The 18,571-nt window shown below is 33.8% G+C and overlaps 1 protein-coding gene across 3 annotated transcripts in view; it reads left to right on the forward strand.

Annotated features, from left to right (window-relative positions):
• LOC129738936 (polymeric immunoglobulin receptor-like) overlaps positions 1-18,571 on the forward strand; it is a 348,269-nt gene that overhangs the window by 237,610 nt on the left and 92,088 nt on the right. For 2 of the 3 annotated variants that reach the window (XM_055730263.1, XM_055730262.1), the window contains 2 exons: positions 3,602-3,661; positions 13,260-13,336. In XM_055730263.1, the coding sequence (XP_055586238.1) occupies positions 3,602-3,661; positions 13,260-13,336 (137 nt within the window). The remainder of the gene's footprint in view (positions 1-3,601; positions 3,662-13,259; positions 13,337-18,571) is intronic. The other variant, XM_055730264.1, reaches the window with a different exon arrangement.

Below are 18,571 nucleotides of genomic sequence, written 5' to 3' on the forward strand. Positions count from 1 at the left end.
ATTCCATCCAGCTTTCTAACTAAAAATGTTCATTCTCTTGTGCTCACCCGGTACTTCAGCCAATTCTAGCGATGCCATGAATACACCTTTCCAATATTCGAAAGCTGCTATGTCAATCTCAGTACATTCTATTGTTGGTTTGATTTCCGGAATGTTCAGATTATTAACCGTAATATTGTTCGACTGTCGGATCAATTTTGCTTTTTTTCGGAATGTATTTTTCCAAAAGAAGTTTTTGGAAATCTCTCCGTTGTTCACCGAACATTTAATGTAAAAAACGATATCACTTTTTCAGCAAAATTTTCTAATACTTGCATAGCATTTTCTGCCTCGTCTACAGAAAATATTGATTTGAACTGTCTCGACTACAGTTCTACAGACTACAGTACTACTCTTTATTTAAATTTTTATAACCTGCCTCGTCTACAGATTTAACCAGACTTTTATGCCTAGACTGGCATTAACTTTTGAGACGGAGATTTTTCCTACTTTGATTTTTGAAAGGGAGAGAGACTGAATCAAATTTGTCATTTTCCCATAACTTGGTCAAATGTTGTCCGATCATTTTTTTTTTTTTTTTTCAAAGCTAGGCAACCATCATTGAGCATTCTGAACTTATCCCGCTTTGTATTGCGCACATGCAAATATTTTGCACGGCCACCGGCCAAAATGTTTTTTTTACCTACGCAGCATTCATGAGATCCTAATATAATATAACAACCAAGTTGATTTTCAATCAGCTATTTTACTTCAGTTATTATCCCATACAAGGTTTTTTGCGCATTTTTACGTCATCTGGCATCAACTTTTGAGACGGAGATTTTTTCTACTTTGATTTTTGAAAGGGAGAGAGACAGAATCAAATTTGTCATTTCCCATGAAATGGTCAAATGTTGTCCGATCATTTTTTTCGAAGCTAGGCAACCATCAGTAAGCATTTTGAACGCATTCCGCTTGGTCTAGCGAACCTGCAAATATTTTGCACGGTCGCCGGCCAAAATGATTTTTTAACCTACGCAGCATTCATGAGATCCTAGTATAACAACCAAGTTGATTTTCTATCAGCCATTTTACTTTAGTTATTGTCCCATACCAGGTTTTTTGCGTATTTTTACGTCATCTGGCATCAACTTTTGAGACGGAGATTCTTCCTACTTTGATTTTTGAAAGGGAGAAAGACAGAATCAAATTTGTCATTTTCCCATAACTTGATCAAATGTTGTCCGATCATTTTTGAAAGGGAGAGAGACAGAATCAAATTTGTCATTTTCCCATAACTTGGTCAAATGTTGTTGAATTGAACTGCTTCGACTGCAGTGCTATTTCTCTTATTTGAAAAAAACTAACCGTTGCAGGGAGCTAGGCTTAAAACCGACTGTGCAATTGTCGTAACCCTCTGCCTTGAACTGGTCTCCGAACAGCGAGACCTCGACCAACTTGCTGGCGGCCATCGTCTCCAACGCTGTCGATAGTTGAACCGCTGCTTCACTTTCCACTGGTTATAAACTACCATCTCAAGAATATTCCCTAAGGTGCGCTCAGAAATTTACAATCAAAGAGATGTCCGTGATAGAGATTAATTTTGCAGCACGAAAAACTCTTTCAAAATGTTGTACGTTGGATTCGCGCTCTTGCTGCATCATGCTCAGGACCATGCTACGCTGTGACAAGAGGTACATTTTTGAATTAAAAAATGAATCCAATTTGGCTCCGGCGTTGGAAAATGGCCTGCCGAATTCATTTGGCATTGTATGAGTTGATGTTGCACTTTCCAAAATTTCTTATAACTTCTAGCCCGTCAGTTTTTAAACTAAAAATGTTGATTCTCGTGTGCTCATCCGTTACTTGAGCCAATTCTAACGATGCCATTAATACACCTTCCCAATATTCGAAAGCTGCTTTGTCGATCTCACTGCCGTCTATTGTCGGTTATTATTTCCGGATTATTTCGATTGTTGACCGAAATTTTATTCGACTGCACTACTACAGTTCTACTCTTCATTTCAATTAGTATAATCTGCCTCGGATTAACTAGACTAGACTAGACTTATGTGCCTCGACTACAGAAAATATTGAATTGAACTACCTTGAATGCAATTCTAATTTTTGTTTCAAATTCATATTTATTTATTTTTTAAATTCAACCCGTTTCTGGGAGCTAGGCTTAGAATCGGCTGTGTCATTTTCGTAATCCTCTGCCTAGAACTCGTCTCCGAACAGCGAGACCTTGACCAGCTTGCTGGACGCCACTGATTCTATTGTCGCTTCGACTCGGCGCTTCCTTCTTCTTGGTTGTGGTGGTGGAGGTCGTTGGATTTTCCCTGTTGGCAGAGGTTCCTTGGGCTCGCTTCTTCTTGAAACTGGTCGGATTCTCCATTTTAGCAGCATGAACTTTTTCACTGGTTATAAACAACCGTCACAAGAATATTTTCCGAGGTGTGGTCCAAAGAGATGTCCGTGATAGAGACCACCCTCTAAAAGCTCATGCGAAAAATACCAACGAAACTTTTGAAGAATTTTATACCCAAAATTTAGCTTTTCTTCAAATTTACAGTAAAATCGATGTTGTTTTGCAATGATTGTTCGTTTGGCAAATCGCTTATTTGCAAGATTGTTAATAACTAACATTTACCTAGTAATCCAAGCAAACGAAGAAGATATAACCATAAACGTGTGTCATAATGACTGTCATTTTAGTGGGTTTCGAATGGTTTTGAAATTTGTTCTTTAATTTCAATTTTATTTTATCTATTATTATTCGCTCATCACTACAACTTGTACATCTGTTCATCTGTGACATATCTTTAAAAGACCACAGAGATTCCTGTGTTATCATTCAAATCTTCTTTTTTTTATTATGATTATGATACTTCATTAAGAGCTTAAGCATTAAGATAAAAAATTCAGAATTTTGAAATTTCAGCTTTTGAAAAATTAAATTTGCAAATAGGCGATATACGCCTTTAAGTATTCGTGTAAACAATATTGGTATATTTACGAGTTTTTATACTTTATTGAATTTTTCAGGTTTGAAAGCAACAACCTCATTAACACTTCATGCTTTGCAATCAGCTTGAATGAATTTTTCAATGCAATTGAAACAGGACCCTTGCTGCAAAAAGTATCAACTCTTTTAGCTTTAATTTACGAGCTTCCAACCAATACTCGCACAAAAGAGTTGCACATTGAAAAAAAGCAACTGGTTGTCAATATTTTAATGGAGCTGTCAAATATCAACCATAACGGAGTCAGAGGATTTCGGAATTTGATACTTATTCTCCGCCCAAATGTGGCCAGATTTAATTAATTAGTCTCGATGTAACGATTTCCTCGCCAGCCAGACCCTAAATAACAAAAACCTATTGGATTTTCAATTTTCTACACTCAACCACCAATCCACATCCACATTGCTGCCGGGATCTCTGGAACCGCCTGGGATCGACCGAAAAACCATCCGGATGAACCTGGCGAACGAAACCGCAACAACCCCCCTACCCCCTACGTCCGTCGTCTTCGTCCTCGCGTTGTTGTCATGTTTTCGTCCGAATCCGGCATTCGGTATACAAATATGGCTTGAAAATCGGAAACTACCGGAGTACAGCAGTGGCAGCGTTTGAGCCGGATTTTGTATACCCACTGGAAAATGTTACGATAGCGAAAGGTTAGTATCAGAGCGTTATCTTGTCTTTATCCTTTTAATTCTTAAATTCAGTAGCGTCTAAGTTGTGGTGTTTAAATGCCAAAGTGGTTCACATTTTGCTTTAACCTGCTCTTTTGAAGATCTGTAGAAAACTATAGTCTTCACATCATAACTTTTTGAAAAAATTTAGTAGGTCGTCGTTTTTTGCATTTTCTGCAAGCGTGTAATTCAAGTTTATAGCTTCAAAAGTAAGAACGATACTTGAACCCTTAGATCAGGCATGTCAAACTGATGAAGGCAAGCGGGCCGCATAATGGGGCATTTGAGGGTACGTGGGCCACATACAAATTACTTTTAAGACCTGCTCTTTCTTTTTAGATAGTCAAGCGGGTCGCAGTTGACCTTTGATTAAAAAAAAATTAAACTATTTTTACATAACTTTACCTATACTTGTTTTAAATTATGATTTTTTACATCTGGTCTGGATTCGATCAGACCGAACTTTACGCCAAAACCTTGATTTCGAGTTCAAAGTTCACAGCCCTACCAATCAATACCATTTTATTAGATATCTCATTTGGACATTTTACCATCACATTAAGACTCTTTTAAAGCCGTCGAGGTATACTGGTCGATTAATGATAACACAATAAGCAAAAAACTGAATTTTAATAGCGATATGTTTGCCCCCAATTTACTCTGGTTGAACTAAAATGTTGAAAAAATTGCCATGCACTATCAGGCTTGGAAATTTGTTCTAAATGTAGGAGCCTACCTAAAGGCGCTTTACGAGCAGCACAACAGTATGGCTGATGCTTGTCAAATGGTTTTTTTTTTCGTTGAGCCAGAGTGCACCGAGCCATACCAAATTCGAACTTTTGAAATGCGGAATATCTGAGATTACTACTTTTCAGTTGTGTTCTAAACGACAGTAATCAATATAAAAAAAAGCATCTTATATCGTTAATGTTAAAAATCCTAACATTCCCTTAAGTAAATTTGAAAACAAAATTCAAAAGATTGGGTTCAGCCTGGCTGAACGAAATTTTAACAAATGCTAACAATCCGAAGTTTTTAGCCACGAGAACATTGTTGCCTTTCTTACAGAAAGGTATAGCTATCGGTCGATTAAGGAGCTCATCAATTATGGGTCTTAGACATAGTTTTTTAGGAACCAATCGAATCAGCTCGACGAGTTCTGACGATGTCTGTATATTTGTGTGTATTAATGTGAATTTTTGTACCATTTGTTTTCAACGTTTTTTTTAAGAAATTGGTGTAGCACAATAAAATGTTTGTATCTTAAAAAAATGATATTTTTCTTTTCAACCTATAGAAGAATAAAAAATATCCAAATAGTTCAAAAAAAAATATTCATAAAAAAGATCACTCCAAAAACGTATCCTTTTGGCTTGCTAGCAATATCAATCAAGATATGTAATTTCCCATGAATAAAAGAGGGGGTCGAAAGCGCCGAATGACGAATGACAAACACGACAAAAATGACAAAAGAAGAAAATTGACCGACTAACAAAGATGTCAAAATTGTAATTTCAATTGGAGTTTTCATTATTTATATGTTTTTGCATTCCAGTCCAGCTTTTGGCCGAACCGGTTTCAAAAATTCTGGGGCTGTAGCCCTGAATTACAGTTATTGAAAATGGAAATTGAAAAATCAATCATAAGGACTTGATTCTCACATAAAATATTATGATAGCTATTGTAAGTCTCATTCTTCGCTCAACGTTAGGCTCTCAAGCACAGATTGTTCTGAGAAGGGGAAAACGACACGGAAAAAAATTAAGAGTTTACTATTGCTTTGAAAATATGCATAAAGAACTTCGTTTTATACTCGATACGATCGACATATTTAAATATAAACAATTATATTTTTTCGTGTGGGAAACATTTTAAACTGTTAAAAAAAATCTTCAAGTCACATTTTGTTAAATTTTTCCAACAAAGTGCCATCACTCGAAATCAATTTTTTTTTTATTTTTTGAGATAACAGGTTTGTTGTTTTGTTCTGTTTAGCAAAAGTTTCTAGTTTCTAGAACATTTGATCTATGCAAGTTTAGAGTTATGGATGAAAAGTTTCAAGTTTTACGGAAATACATATCATGTTTTTTCCAGTAATCAGTCAATTGCCTAATTTTTAAAATAATAAGAAAAGAAACGGAATGAATGATTAATTTCTGTTTCAAAGTCGAAAGCTTAGGCAAATGTACTTTTTATCAAAATTTATTCACTTGAGGGTTTGCAAACAGTTTTTCACATTTCTATACTAGAGTTCGGAGATTTTGTTTCAAGCTTTTAAAACTATTCTTGTGTAGACATTTCAGAAGTAAATTATGGAATAGGACACTTCAATAAAACTATACAATTTTGAATCTTTTTCCAGTACAAAAACCTCGTTGATTCCAAACAAAACTACAAATAGACTAAATTTACAAAATTATGATAGTGGGCAAAATCGACGAAACTGACAAAAAATCACCAATTTGACGAAACTGACAAAATTGACAAGAGAAAAAATAGAAAAACTCACAAAACTGTCAAATATGACAAAAATGACAAAAATGACAAAAATGACAAAAATGACATAAATGACAAAAATAAAAAAAATTACAAAAATTACAAAAATTACAAAAATAACAAAAATTACAAAAATTACAAAAATTACAAAAATTACAAAAATTACAAAAATTACAAAAATGACAAAAATGACAAAAATGACAAAAATGACAAAAATGACAAAAATGACAAAAATGACAAAAATGACAAAAATGGCAAAAATGACGAAAATGACAAAACTGACAAAAATGACAAAAATGACAAAAATGACAAAAATGACAAAAATGACAAAAATGACAAAAATGACAAAAATGACAAAAATGACAAAAATGACAAAAATGACAAAAATGACAAAAATGACAAAAATGACAAAAATGACAAAAATGACAAAAATGACAAAAATGACAAAAATGACAAAAATGACAAAAATGACAAAAAATGACAAAAATGACAAAAATGACAAAAATGACAAAAATGACAAAATGACAAAAATGACAAAAATGACAAAAATGACAAAAATGACAAAAATGACAAAAATGACAAAAATGACAAAAATGACAAAAATGACAAAAATGACAAAAATGACAAAAATGACAAAAATGACAAAAATGACAAAAATGACAAAAATGACAAAAATGACAAAAATGACAAAAATGACAAAAATGACAAAAATGACAAAAATGACAAAAATGACAAAAATGACAAAAATGACAAAAATGACAAAAATGACAAAAATGACAAAAAATGACAAAAATGACAAAAATGACAAAAATGACAAAAATGACAAAAATGACAAAAATGACAAAATGACAAAAATGACAAAAATGACAAAAATGACAAAAATGACAAAAATGACAAAAATGACAAAAATGACAAAAATGACAAAAATGACAAAAATGACAAAAAATGACAAAAATGACAAAAATGACAAAAATGACAAAAATGACAAAAATGACAAAAATGACAAAAATGACAAAAATGACAAAAATGACAAAAATGACAAAAATGACAACCATGACAAAAATGACAACCATGACAAAAATGACAAAAATGACAAAAATGACAAAAATGAAAAAAAATGACAAAAATGACAAAAATGATAAAAATGATACAAAAGACAACAATGACAAAAAATGACAAAAATGACAAAAAATGTCAAAAATGACAAAAATGACAAAAATGACAAAAATGACAAAAATGACAAAAATGACAAAAAATGACAAAATGACAAAATGACAAATTGACATAAAAGATGGAAATAAAAAGACAAAATTCATGAAAATGCTTAAAATGACAACAAAGACATAAATGACCAAATTAAAAAAAAAACAAATTGGAAGTTTTTACCAAATTGACAAAGATTGACAAGAATGACAAATTTGAAGAATATGTCAAAATTAAGAATAGAAAAAATTGAAAAATGTACAAAACTGATGTACTGGCTAAATTAACAAAAATGACATTATTGTAATATTTATCATGTTGTTAAATTTTTTCGATTAGACCAAAATTATCTATCAGCTTTGGATTTTTTGTTAATTTTACAAATCTCGTAAATTTGGTCGATTATTTAAATGCGGTTGATTCTGTCAATATTGTTGGGTGTGATTTGGCATTTTTTTCTAAATTGTTTTCTTTATTTCTTTACTAGCTGATCCCATACGAACTCCGTTTCGTTTTCAACTTGGAATATGTCATGAACAGTTCGTATGAAACTCAATAGCCAAATATTTTCCAGAAGCATTTCCGAATTAATTATAAAGTTATAATTGCAAAAATATTTGACGAACACCTCTTCTGTCGTCTGCTACTTCAATTGAAATCAGGAATTGATTGCCCGTGCCAAAAACAAACCCCGTGTAAAAATTTCGAGTCGATCGTCGCATAAAAACGCAATTATTGCCAAAAAGTTAAACTCCTTATACAATCTTTGATATCTGAAGTCGATGATCCGTCTCTGAAAACTACCGTGTGCAAATTTTCATCCCAATCCGATGTATAATAACGACGATATTTCAAAAATTTTGTAAGGTTAATATGGACGACCCCATTTCCGGCCTCTTACGCTGAATTCAATACCTGAAATCAATTGATCGTCCCTCAAAACTCTCGTGTACAAATTTTCATCTAAATCCGATGTATAATAACGACAATATCGCAAAAACAGTGAATAGTTAATCTGGACGACCTCTTAGTCCGCCCCCTGACTTTAATTTGGATAAGTGAATTCAATTGTTTGTCCCAAATAACTCCTATGTGCCAATTTTCAACCCAATCCGATGTATAAAAACGGCAAGATGACTAAGATATTGAAAACTTAATATAGAGGACCCCTTTAGTCGGCCCCTTATTTTGACTTTGATCCCTGAAATTTTTTACAAACATAATCTCTTAGGAAGCTTGATTAGATTTGGCCTAATATTTTTATCTTCGAAAGATTAAACTGCTTTTTTATCTTTTCCATCCCCTATTTAATGAAAATATCTGTTTAAGATTCTCCGACTTTTCAATATGGATAATTTTGTTGAGCATGTTGGAAACTCACTTTGCACTGTTTTATTATTAGTTTACCTTAAAAGTTGGAAGTTCTACTTATAGTTTTTTGAAGTTATCGAAAACAAATCATCTCGAAAACACCATTTTTATATTATGAAAAAGGTTTTTTTTGAGTTCTGTTTTTTTTTCATGGACACAAACATCGACCACATTGGTCATGGTAGAATCGACCACATTGGTCATCAATGGTAACTCAAAAGTTAGAAATTGGCCAGTGAAATCGAATTGTATAAAACTCAAAACCTCAAATTTTATTATCTTATCAATTTTCTAATCCCCCATTAAAATTCCAATTGAAGCGTTGAAATCGCAGCCTTGAACTTATTACTCTAAATCTAAAAAATTTTCTTTCTCTATGAGGAATTCCAAAAATATAAAAATGGTTGACCCTCAAAGCCCCCCAGCGGGGGTAAAGAGCACTTTGAAAGCCCCTACTATTCTAGTCAATATATTCCTAACAGGCTAGTTGAATTTTTCAATCAAAATGTAGGCTTATAATTGTATCCAAATATCTCGTTCCGGTAGCATATGCTTTGAACAGTAGAAGGTAAAAAAAACACCCGCCAAAATTTTCACTTTCAAATTTTTAATGCTGAGCAAGCTTTGATTTGCTATCCAGTACATGTGAGCTCTGGATGGTCGTTTCTAATACCCGACCTAGCAAGGTGATGGTGAAAATAATCCCGCCAAAGAAACGAACGGAAACGAAAGTCGGTTCATAAAATGGGTGCCATGACTTTTGGTTCGTAGGAATAAAACCGTTGTTGAATGGACGACCCTCTTCAAAAGGGGTCATCCGAAAATCTAAAAACATTTTTCATTATTCCTGGTCCTAATGAGCACCCATGCCAAATTTCAGCTCTCTAGCTCTTGAGGCGGCTGAGCCCATTGAAGACAAACATACAAACGAACAAACAAACGGAAATTACTTTTTATATATATAGATTTATGTTGTGTCTCCAAAAACAGCACATTGAAATTATACTTATTTTGAAAATTTTCATACAAACAGGATTTTACAGAATATTTCAGGATTCAGTCTTTCAAAAACCACGATCTAATTGCAATTTATGTAACATTTTAACGCTTTTAGCAGTTTTTTCAATTCATTCAAGATCTACTGCGTTTGAAATTTTTTAATCATAGTTTAATGATTCAGAATTTAAAAAACTATCATTTGTTTATTATTTTGAGTCACATGTATTCATATTTAATTTACAGGCTATAAGAAAGGCTACTATCCATTGTCAAGTGTATAAAATCGGGTTCTAACATTGAAATTATCAGATATTAGTTCATGACGAGGCAAAGAACTGTTTAGAATCGAAAAAACCAACACATACAGTGAACATTCTTTATAAGCAACCTTTACACAAGCAACATTCTATTGAAGCAACCTCTGCATAAGCAACTTTTTTTATTCCAAAATTTCTGTACAAGCAACCATGGTTTTATTTTTCATTTTAATTTTCATTCTTCCGTAAAATTGGAGAAGAAAGGCAGAGTATCAATTTCTTTGAAAACGAAATTATTAATTTTAAATGAACTCCAAGATGGCAAGACACCGACAGAGATCTGCAGAAGCTACAACATCCATAAGTCGACTTTAACGAGGATAAAAAATAATAAAGATAACTTGGAAAAAATTCGAATCAAAAACGTACAGTTGCGTTCAAAAAAGAATGAAATCGCGTGAAGCTGCGCACCCACTTCCAACTTTGACAAGCTGCCATTTCTCTCTCAGAAAATTTTTTTTTCATGAAAATTTCACAAAATTTAGTTCAACTATGCAACTAACACTCTTCGAAATTTGAAGCATTTTCATTGACGGGAAACAAAGATAGAGCTATTTCCGTAAAAAAGGGAAATTTAAGCTTCACTAAACTTGCTGTATCTTCGACAATTTTCATTGAAAAATTTTGAAAATTGGTCTAAAGATGTAAAAATGTTTGATCTAATACCAGGCCAAGTTTCGTCAAAATCCATGAACGAGATCAAAAATGGTGCCGGGTAGAAAATCAGGTTCATTATCGCCCAACATACGATTTCATTCATTTTTGGACGGATGTTTGTATGGAAAACATCGTATTCAATGTATTCTTGGTTATTTCTTTCACAAAATAAAAATTTATCACAAAGACTGTTGTAAATTGATAAAAACTTCATTCGTGCTTTGTTTCGGAAGAAAAAATGTTTCAACAGAGAATGACAGACAGAAATGATTCGTTAATTATTCCGATAAACAAATTTTATACACAATTAAAGCGAGTATTCTATTCGCTCTTGTGATTCAATACCAGCTCTGTTGGAACAATTTCTATTTCTAATCAAAGCAGGAATGAAGTTCCTATCAATTCACAACCTTCTTTGTGATTAATTTTGTTTGTGAAAGAAAAAACCTAGAATATATGAATTACGATGCTTTCCATACAAACATCCGTCCAAAAAAGAATGAAATCGTATGTTGGGCGACAATGAACCTGATTTTCTACCCGGCACCATTTTTGATTACGTTCATCAATTTTGACGAAACTCTGCCTGGTATTAGATCAAACATTTTAACATCTTTGGACCAAATTTCAAAATTTTTCAATGAAAATTACCGAAGATACAGCAAGTTCAGTGAAGCATTTCCAAATTTCCCTTTTTTACGGAAATAGCTCTATCTTTGTTTCCCCTAATTTTAAATGCTTAAAATTTCGTAGAGTGTTAGATGAGTAGTTGAACTAGATTTTGTGGAATTTTCATGAAAAAATATCAACCGAGAGAGAAATGGCAGCTTGTCAAAGTTGAAAGTGGGTGCGCAGCTTCACGCGATTTCATTCTTTTTTGAACGCAACTGTATGTTAATAAAAAAAAATCAAGCGAATGAAGCCATTAAAAAATCCTGATCTTGATGATAAACTATACGCATTGTTTTTACTACGGAGAGAAGCAAACGAATTGGTTTCAAACGAGATGCTCAAAGTTAAAGCACTAGATTTAAAAAGGTCACTCAATGGACACGAAGAATTTTCAGCCAGTGGTGGCTGGCTTGATAAATTTAAAAAACGCCACGGCTATTCTTAATTTTGACGGTTTCCGGTGAAAAACTTTCCTGCAATGCTGAGAGTGCTGCTACATTTAAGAGCGATATCAAAAAGACTATTGCCGAAAATGGGTTTTTTACGGAACGGATCTACAATTGTGACGAAACCAGTCTGGTTTACAAAGGTTTGCACAAGAAAACAAACGCTACCGTTTTCGAAAAAACTGCTGTAGGACGGAGTCCATGAAGGTCACCATTATGCCTTGTATAAATTCAACTTGGACGCATAAACTCGATTTGATGATGATTAGAAATTTAAAAATCCTCGGTATTTTAAAAATGTAAATTTACCACTGCATTACAAATCATCCAAAAATGCATGGCAAACTTCTGCGCTTTTTAAGAAGTGGTACAACGATTTATTCATCCCTGAAGTTTCTCGTCAGTTAGAAGCTAAAGGCTTACCAGTAAAAGCAATTTTATTAGTCGATAATGCCATCGTCATGGGACAGCAGAAGAGAGCAGAATCAGCATCGATAATGTGATAGATTCCTGCAACACCGCGGTAGAATAGACATAGGAAAATAACCTTACAAGCAATGAGATCTTGTTTTTGTGACGAATTCGAGAAAAAACAGTTCTAAAAGACTTAATTAATATTATTTTAACTATGTAATAAAATATTAAACTGCTTATTTATCTATAAATCACAAAACTGATTTTTCTTAAAATTTATACTCCTTTTTCTATATAAGCAACTTTTTCTACATAAGAAACTTTTTTTGAAAAATTGGTTCAGATTAGTTGCTTGTATAGAATGCTCACTGTACTAGGTTATTTCTCACAAAATCAGTTTTCATGACCTAAACATACTTTCTTCTTCACCTCTAATGTTGAAATTTTCTAATAAAATAATAAAAAATAGGAAAAAATGTTCTGATTTTTATTGGATAGGTAGTTTTATAATGTTTCGCATCGACTACAGTAGATAACTAATTTTTTTTTCAAATTGGCGTTCAGTTCGGTCTGGTTGATTCCCATTGATCTATCATCTGTTTGTAGTGCTAATCTGCTCGAACAAAGAGAGTAAAAGTTTGTGTTAAAATAGTTTTTAGGGAAATTCTCATTTAACTTTAGTAAGAACGTTCTTTCAAACATATTTTCAAAGTTTTAGGAAAATTGTACGGCTGGAATTTGTGTTGGACATTATAAGGTGAATTGAAGCTTTTTGTAGTCTACTTTTAGGCGAATAATTTTATCAGTATGAAATGATCCAATTTGTTTTAGGGAGTACAAATGGAATAAGCTGAGTATGAAAAACACCACTGCTTTTGGTTATACGCTACTGATTTTACTAAGACGAAGGAAGTGTCAAATAAATCAAGCAACACTTTGCAATAACTCATCTTACTAACCTTGTTGTTTTCCCTCTGTTTTTTTTTATCTGCGTTTTACCCACAGGACGTGATGCGACATTTACGTGCGTTGTAAATAACCTGGGGGGTTATAGGGTGAGTGGGGATGCAACTCCTGCTAGGGTATGTATCGATTCTTTCAATATGGTGTACATTCTTGCTTGATTTTGTGGTAAAAACCTTCCTTCGCACCTACTCTTCTACTCACTGCTACTGAAAACAATGAAAAAAAAACGATCAACATTTGCCAACAACAAGAACAAAAAATCTCTAAATCAAAGCATTGAAAATGAAAAAAATACAACCAACCTGGCAATGTTGATGCAAGCACCTGTGCACCTTTTCTCCAGCACTTCCTCGTTTATTGAACTTAGAAAATGCACACCCCGAGCACCGCCACAAAAATCTGACAGCACAGTGTTTATTTCCTAGCGAGCACCACCAGCACCAATTCTGAGCACTCTCCACCCACGCAAGTATTCTTATCCTATGATTTTGTGAAAGCTGATAGCACCAATTGAGATGCACCAAGTCAAAATTCAGTCGATCGTTTGGAGAAAAAAAATCATCAAATGATCGCTACTATCGACGGCACCAAATATCTATCGCACTTGTTGTTCTATGATTGTCCTTCTTCTTCTCTAGAGTAGAATCTGCACCAATCAACCAATTGGAATCAGTAAATCGAGCACCGTAGCACTAAAACATCAATGATTAAAATAAAAAAAAACATTAAACACTGTAATATCACAATCCTTGTACTATTCACTAGATCCCCTGCTAAAAGTTCAATAGCACTTATCATAATGGTAAAGAGAATTGTCGTAACCACAAACAATCAACGGAATTATGCTGTATTGTAGATCGTAACCAAAACTGCATGCATGTTTGTTTTGATTTCTTAACAAATTTGTAGTCATGATCGTGAAAGCTCTAAAATTAAAAACCTAAACAGATACAAAAACATCAGAATACAGATTGAATACTCAGAAACAAAATACATAATCAAAGCAAATTCCTCGATGAAACCAGAATCAGAACTGTTATTCAGAATTCATAACCAAAATATTCATACAAAAAAAAGGAAAATTAGCCATTATCGCGTCTAAGAATCGCAAATCGAAACAGTGATTTCGGCAAAAATCAGTTCACAGTAACCGAACAACAAACGTCAACGTTGTTTGTCCTATTTCAATCGGCTTCCTTTTTTGCAATAGAATTTCTTACCAAGAGACGGTAAACTTCCGTACGGTAGTTTGTTACCTTTCTGTGTTACATTTCATTGTTTGTGTGTTGATTTTTAAATCCGTTAAATTACAGAATTTCCTAAACCTTGTTGGAGGCGGTGAGATTCGATCCCGTTAGGCGTTTGGTTAAACGCCCACCCCCATAACTGGTTAAAAAACGCCTTAAAGTAGACAATCAAAAGAAAGAGCGAGTATTTCTTCCCAATCAAGGGAGTGAAAATGTGCCTGTCGGAAACTGGAATGTTAAAAACTACTGTTACGACTTTTGACCACTAGAAACAAGTCGAAAATGAAAAAAAAAGTTCTTTGTTTGACTTGATAATTCAATTCGAACGGTTTTTACATTCAATGTTTCATGGGCGTTAAAAAAAGATTTTAATTCTAGAAAGTCATTAAATAGTTGAAAACAAGTTTCAAAGCTTTCCTTGTTTGCTCTAAAGCACTGAAATTGATATACGAAATAGGCACTTGCTTTTGAAAATAGTTTATTTCTGGTTTTGAGCAACAGATTACGGCATTTTCAATCCGAGTTCGAAATTCGTATACCAAATCTGAAGTCAAATCTCGCAGTCTGACATCTACTCCGAGTAACATTTTACATCTCTAAATTCAAAATCAGAATGAGGATTTGGAATCAGAAAACTGATCTGGAAATGAAAGATTCAAAATACAGCAGATATCATAATGAATAATAATTCGTTTTGAATGGTTAATGAAAAAACTAAAGAGGATGTATCAAAAATTGTTCAATAAGGCAGCAACAAATAATGTAACGTAGCCTCCCACTGGCACCAATTAAACGATTGATCCCCGGCTGAAGGCCCCATGCATAATAATGATACCCTTTCAAAATTCAGAAATAATTGCGAGCTTTGATCGATTTCATGAGTGTTAGTCAAATTCAATTGGAATTGCTTTCATCGATTGTAGTAATGCTAATTCAATGCATGTATCAGAACACTGCCATTAAATTTAACCCTTTTATTCCGTCCACCTCATCTGATTTACTCACATGTTTCATGATCAAAAGCCAAACACGTTTTCCACAATTAAACACAAACCTGATGACGTGCTTTCATTTCCCTCCAGTTTCCACGTAAACGATGAAATCCGACTATGCCTAAAAAGGTTTCATTCCAAATATTGTTTTGTTTTTGTTTTGTTTTTATTTCCACGCGCTCATAGAATTGCTTTTGTAGCTTAGCACTAGTTAGCTTTCCCCGTTTATCTCACCCGTGATGGCCAAAAAACGGGCATCAATAAATCCACTAATAAAATGTATAATTCACTGCACTTTAGCACCCCAGCACTAACTGAGCACCTTTTGCCCAAAACAACCAACAACTGGCTTATCTTTCGAATCCTTTCGACCTTCCTCTTCTGCTAACCTCTCTGACTGAACGCTCTCTAATTCCTGGCCCTCTGCCTGCTCCTACTTACCCGTTTCCAAGGTTTTCATAACCATTATCAATATTAAAACAGCTTCCGTGGTCGCTCCGTACGCGGATTCGTTCCTCCGTTGGAAACATTCCAGGCGAACGCATCCCGTCGTCGCTTCATCGCTGCACAGTGGGTCGATTTATGGTGTTTACTTTTTTTGTGCTAAATCCATTTTTACTGAGCGAATTGGCAGAGTAGATACATAGAATAAATACCGCTGATTTAATGGCAAACGTATGAGATTCTCATCTTGAGGAGTAATCTGAAAGACTGGTTGAAGTGGATGACAACTAAAACGTAAGTTCCTGCTGTAAAGAAAGTTCTTTAGCGCCTTTGGTTATGCAATTTTTGAATAAAACAAGTGAAGTCAATTAACGATCAAGTTTTTGGTAAAACAAAAGTTGGTTGTCTTCATGAGACAAAACTTATAGAAGAATGAAGCAATAATGATAGTGGAAGTCTAGGTGAGGCAAATCGAAATTCGCTGCACCATTTTTGCAGATTTTTTTTTACTTTCCGGCTGAAAATCAAGCACTCATTGAAAAGCAATGTACATAATTGTTAAAATAAAACTATGAATCAAATCTAAAAAAATATCAGAACAACGCTGATAAGTTTGTAAGGCCGGAGTGACTTTGCGGTATTTATACAATAAGAACAATATAATAACCATTGAAAAAAAGACATTTAAGAATTGTAAAACGAAACTTGCAATTAATTGGAGTGGTATTCATAAATGGATTCAGTTTTATCTTTTGGCTTTTTCATGCTTCAGCTTCGATGTACTATTGACAAGAAACCAACAACGATTAATTTTTTTCAAATTATAAAGAAAATTGTTATATAAAATAGACAATGAAGATGGAGGCAGTGATTACGGAGAAGTAAGTTGTAAAAAAGTAAGTTACCAACACAATTTTTTCGAATTGAAATTTGAAATATCCTAGGAATCATTTTCCAGCGTTGATCTCGATGACATTTTGGTGGAGGTTGCCTTTTACAAAGAAGAGGAGCCAACACAGGACGGTTATTCGCTAGACACAATTCCATGGAACGATTTATCTAATAGGCAGCATTTTTTTGAGTTAACAGGGTGATCGATTTCATCACTATTGGTCACCCTGATGTGCCACTAAAACGCCTAAAGATATAGTGTCCAGCTGAGCCAAGTTTTATGTTTTATTGTCTTTGTTTTATATTGTTTTAATTCGCGGGAAAAGTTGAAATGGATTATGAATACGAAATAAAATTTCTCTTTTAGATTCGGACATTCCACAGAAAATGAGTTTTTCATTTCTTATCCGCAATAAAACAGATACGCAGAGCAAAAATTTTATAAACTTGCCTATAAGGATCACGTCAGAATCAACAGATGGAAGGATACAAATTCAGATGATATCAAAAAAAAAATTAGGGCTCATTATAGGATGGGTCTTGTTCAGACACCGTTGATTATATGTTGGTGGAAGAGTTATTTATATAACTTTCCCTTTCCGCGCAACAATATGTCTCATAATCGTTTTGAATTACTATTGGCAAATTTGCATTTTGAAAATAATGAAACTATTGTAGAAGGTGATAGCCTTGGAAAAATTCAGCCACTTCTCGACGTATTAACATTTAATTCTCAATAAATGTTTTGTCCTGGTGAAAATATTGTTATCGATGAAACAATGGTACCTTGGAAAGTCCCATTAATGTGGGATCAAGCTTTTTAAGTTGTGCCCCACTGAAGGATACACGAGGTATACGAAATTTCTTAGCTTTGAAAAGTGGTATACAAACTTCACGTCATTCGACATTACTCATTGGATCTTAAAATTACTAAACACTAAACACAGAACATTCATAATGGCAAAATGGACCTTAATGATCAGACGAAACCAACGTGTATACATATCTCAGGTGGCGATGGAAATCCCGTGCTAAGTGTTAGTAAACGTTTTTTTTGTAAACATTGTAACCAAGACAATTCGTGCCGTCAGTTGCATTTTCAAACAAATCGCTATACCAGCGAAAACTAGAGAAAAAAATCATTGTCAACTGCTGTTTACGATTCTCGCGTAGGATACATAAACATCCTGGCAAGTGGCGTAGGCTTTGTTTACCATTTTACTTTTTGAAAAAAGAGTTCTGTAATAGTTAGCGTGTTTGTTCATCACCTTCTTTGTACCACATTGAGACGAAACACATGCATTCTTCTATGGGTGACAGCGTTGCCACATTGAAATCTGTATTTTCGGAGCAAAAATTCTTTTTAATCTGTTTAAAATCTCAAAAATCTTTATTGAAATCTGTATCAAAAATTTTGATTCTGGATACTAACGCTGCACTAAGGTGACCTTCTTATAATGCGTAGCACACCAGATTACAGCGAACTGCAGACTGTCAAATCTATCTAAATTTTATCATTTTGCAACACGCGAACCGCTTTTTGGTTTAATTTTGTACAAGGAAAATGCGACTGCAAAACTTTGCTGAAACATTCTGTGCAACGAACGATTTAAGGTTTACGTCGGATGTTTTTCGTTAAATGTAAATGGTTTAACAGTCAATTTGAGTAGTTTCCGTTCTTAGTTATTTCGCAGTATACTGCGAGAAAAATGTTCATAGGTGCGGTAGTAATTCAATGATATTTGACTGACATTGAAAGTTACATCACAGAGAACAG

The sequence above is a fragment of the Uranotaenia lowii genome, chromosome 1, assembly GCF_029784155.1.
Source record: "Uranotaenia lowii strain MFRU-FL chromosome 1, ASM2978415v1, whole genome shotgun sequence".
Lineage (NCBI taxonomy): Eukaryota > Metazoa > Arthropoda > Insecta > Diptera > Culicidae > Uranotaenia > Uranotaenia lowii.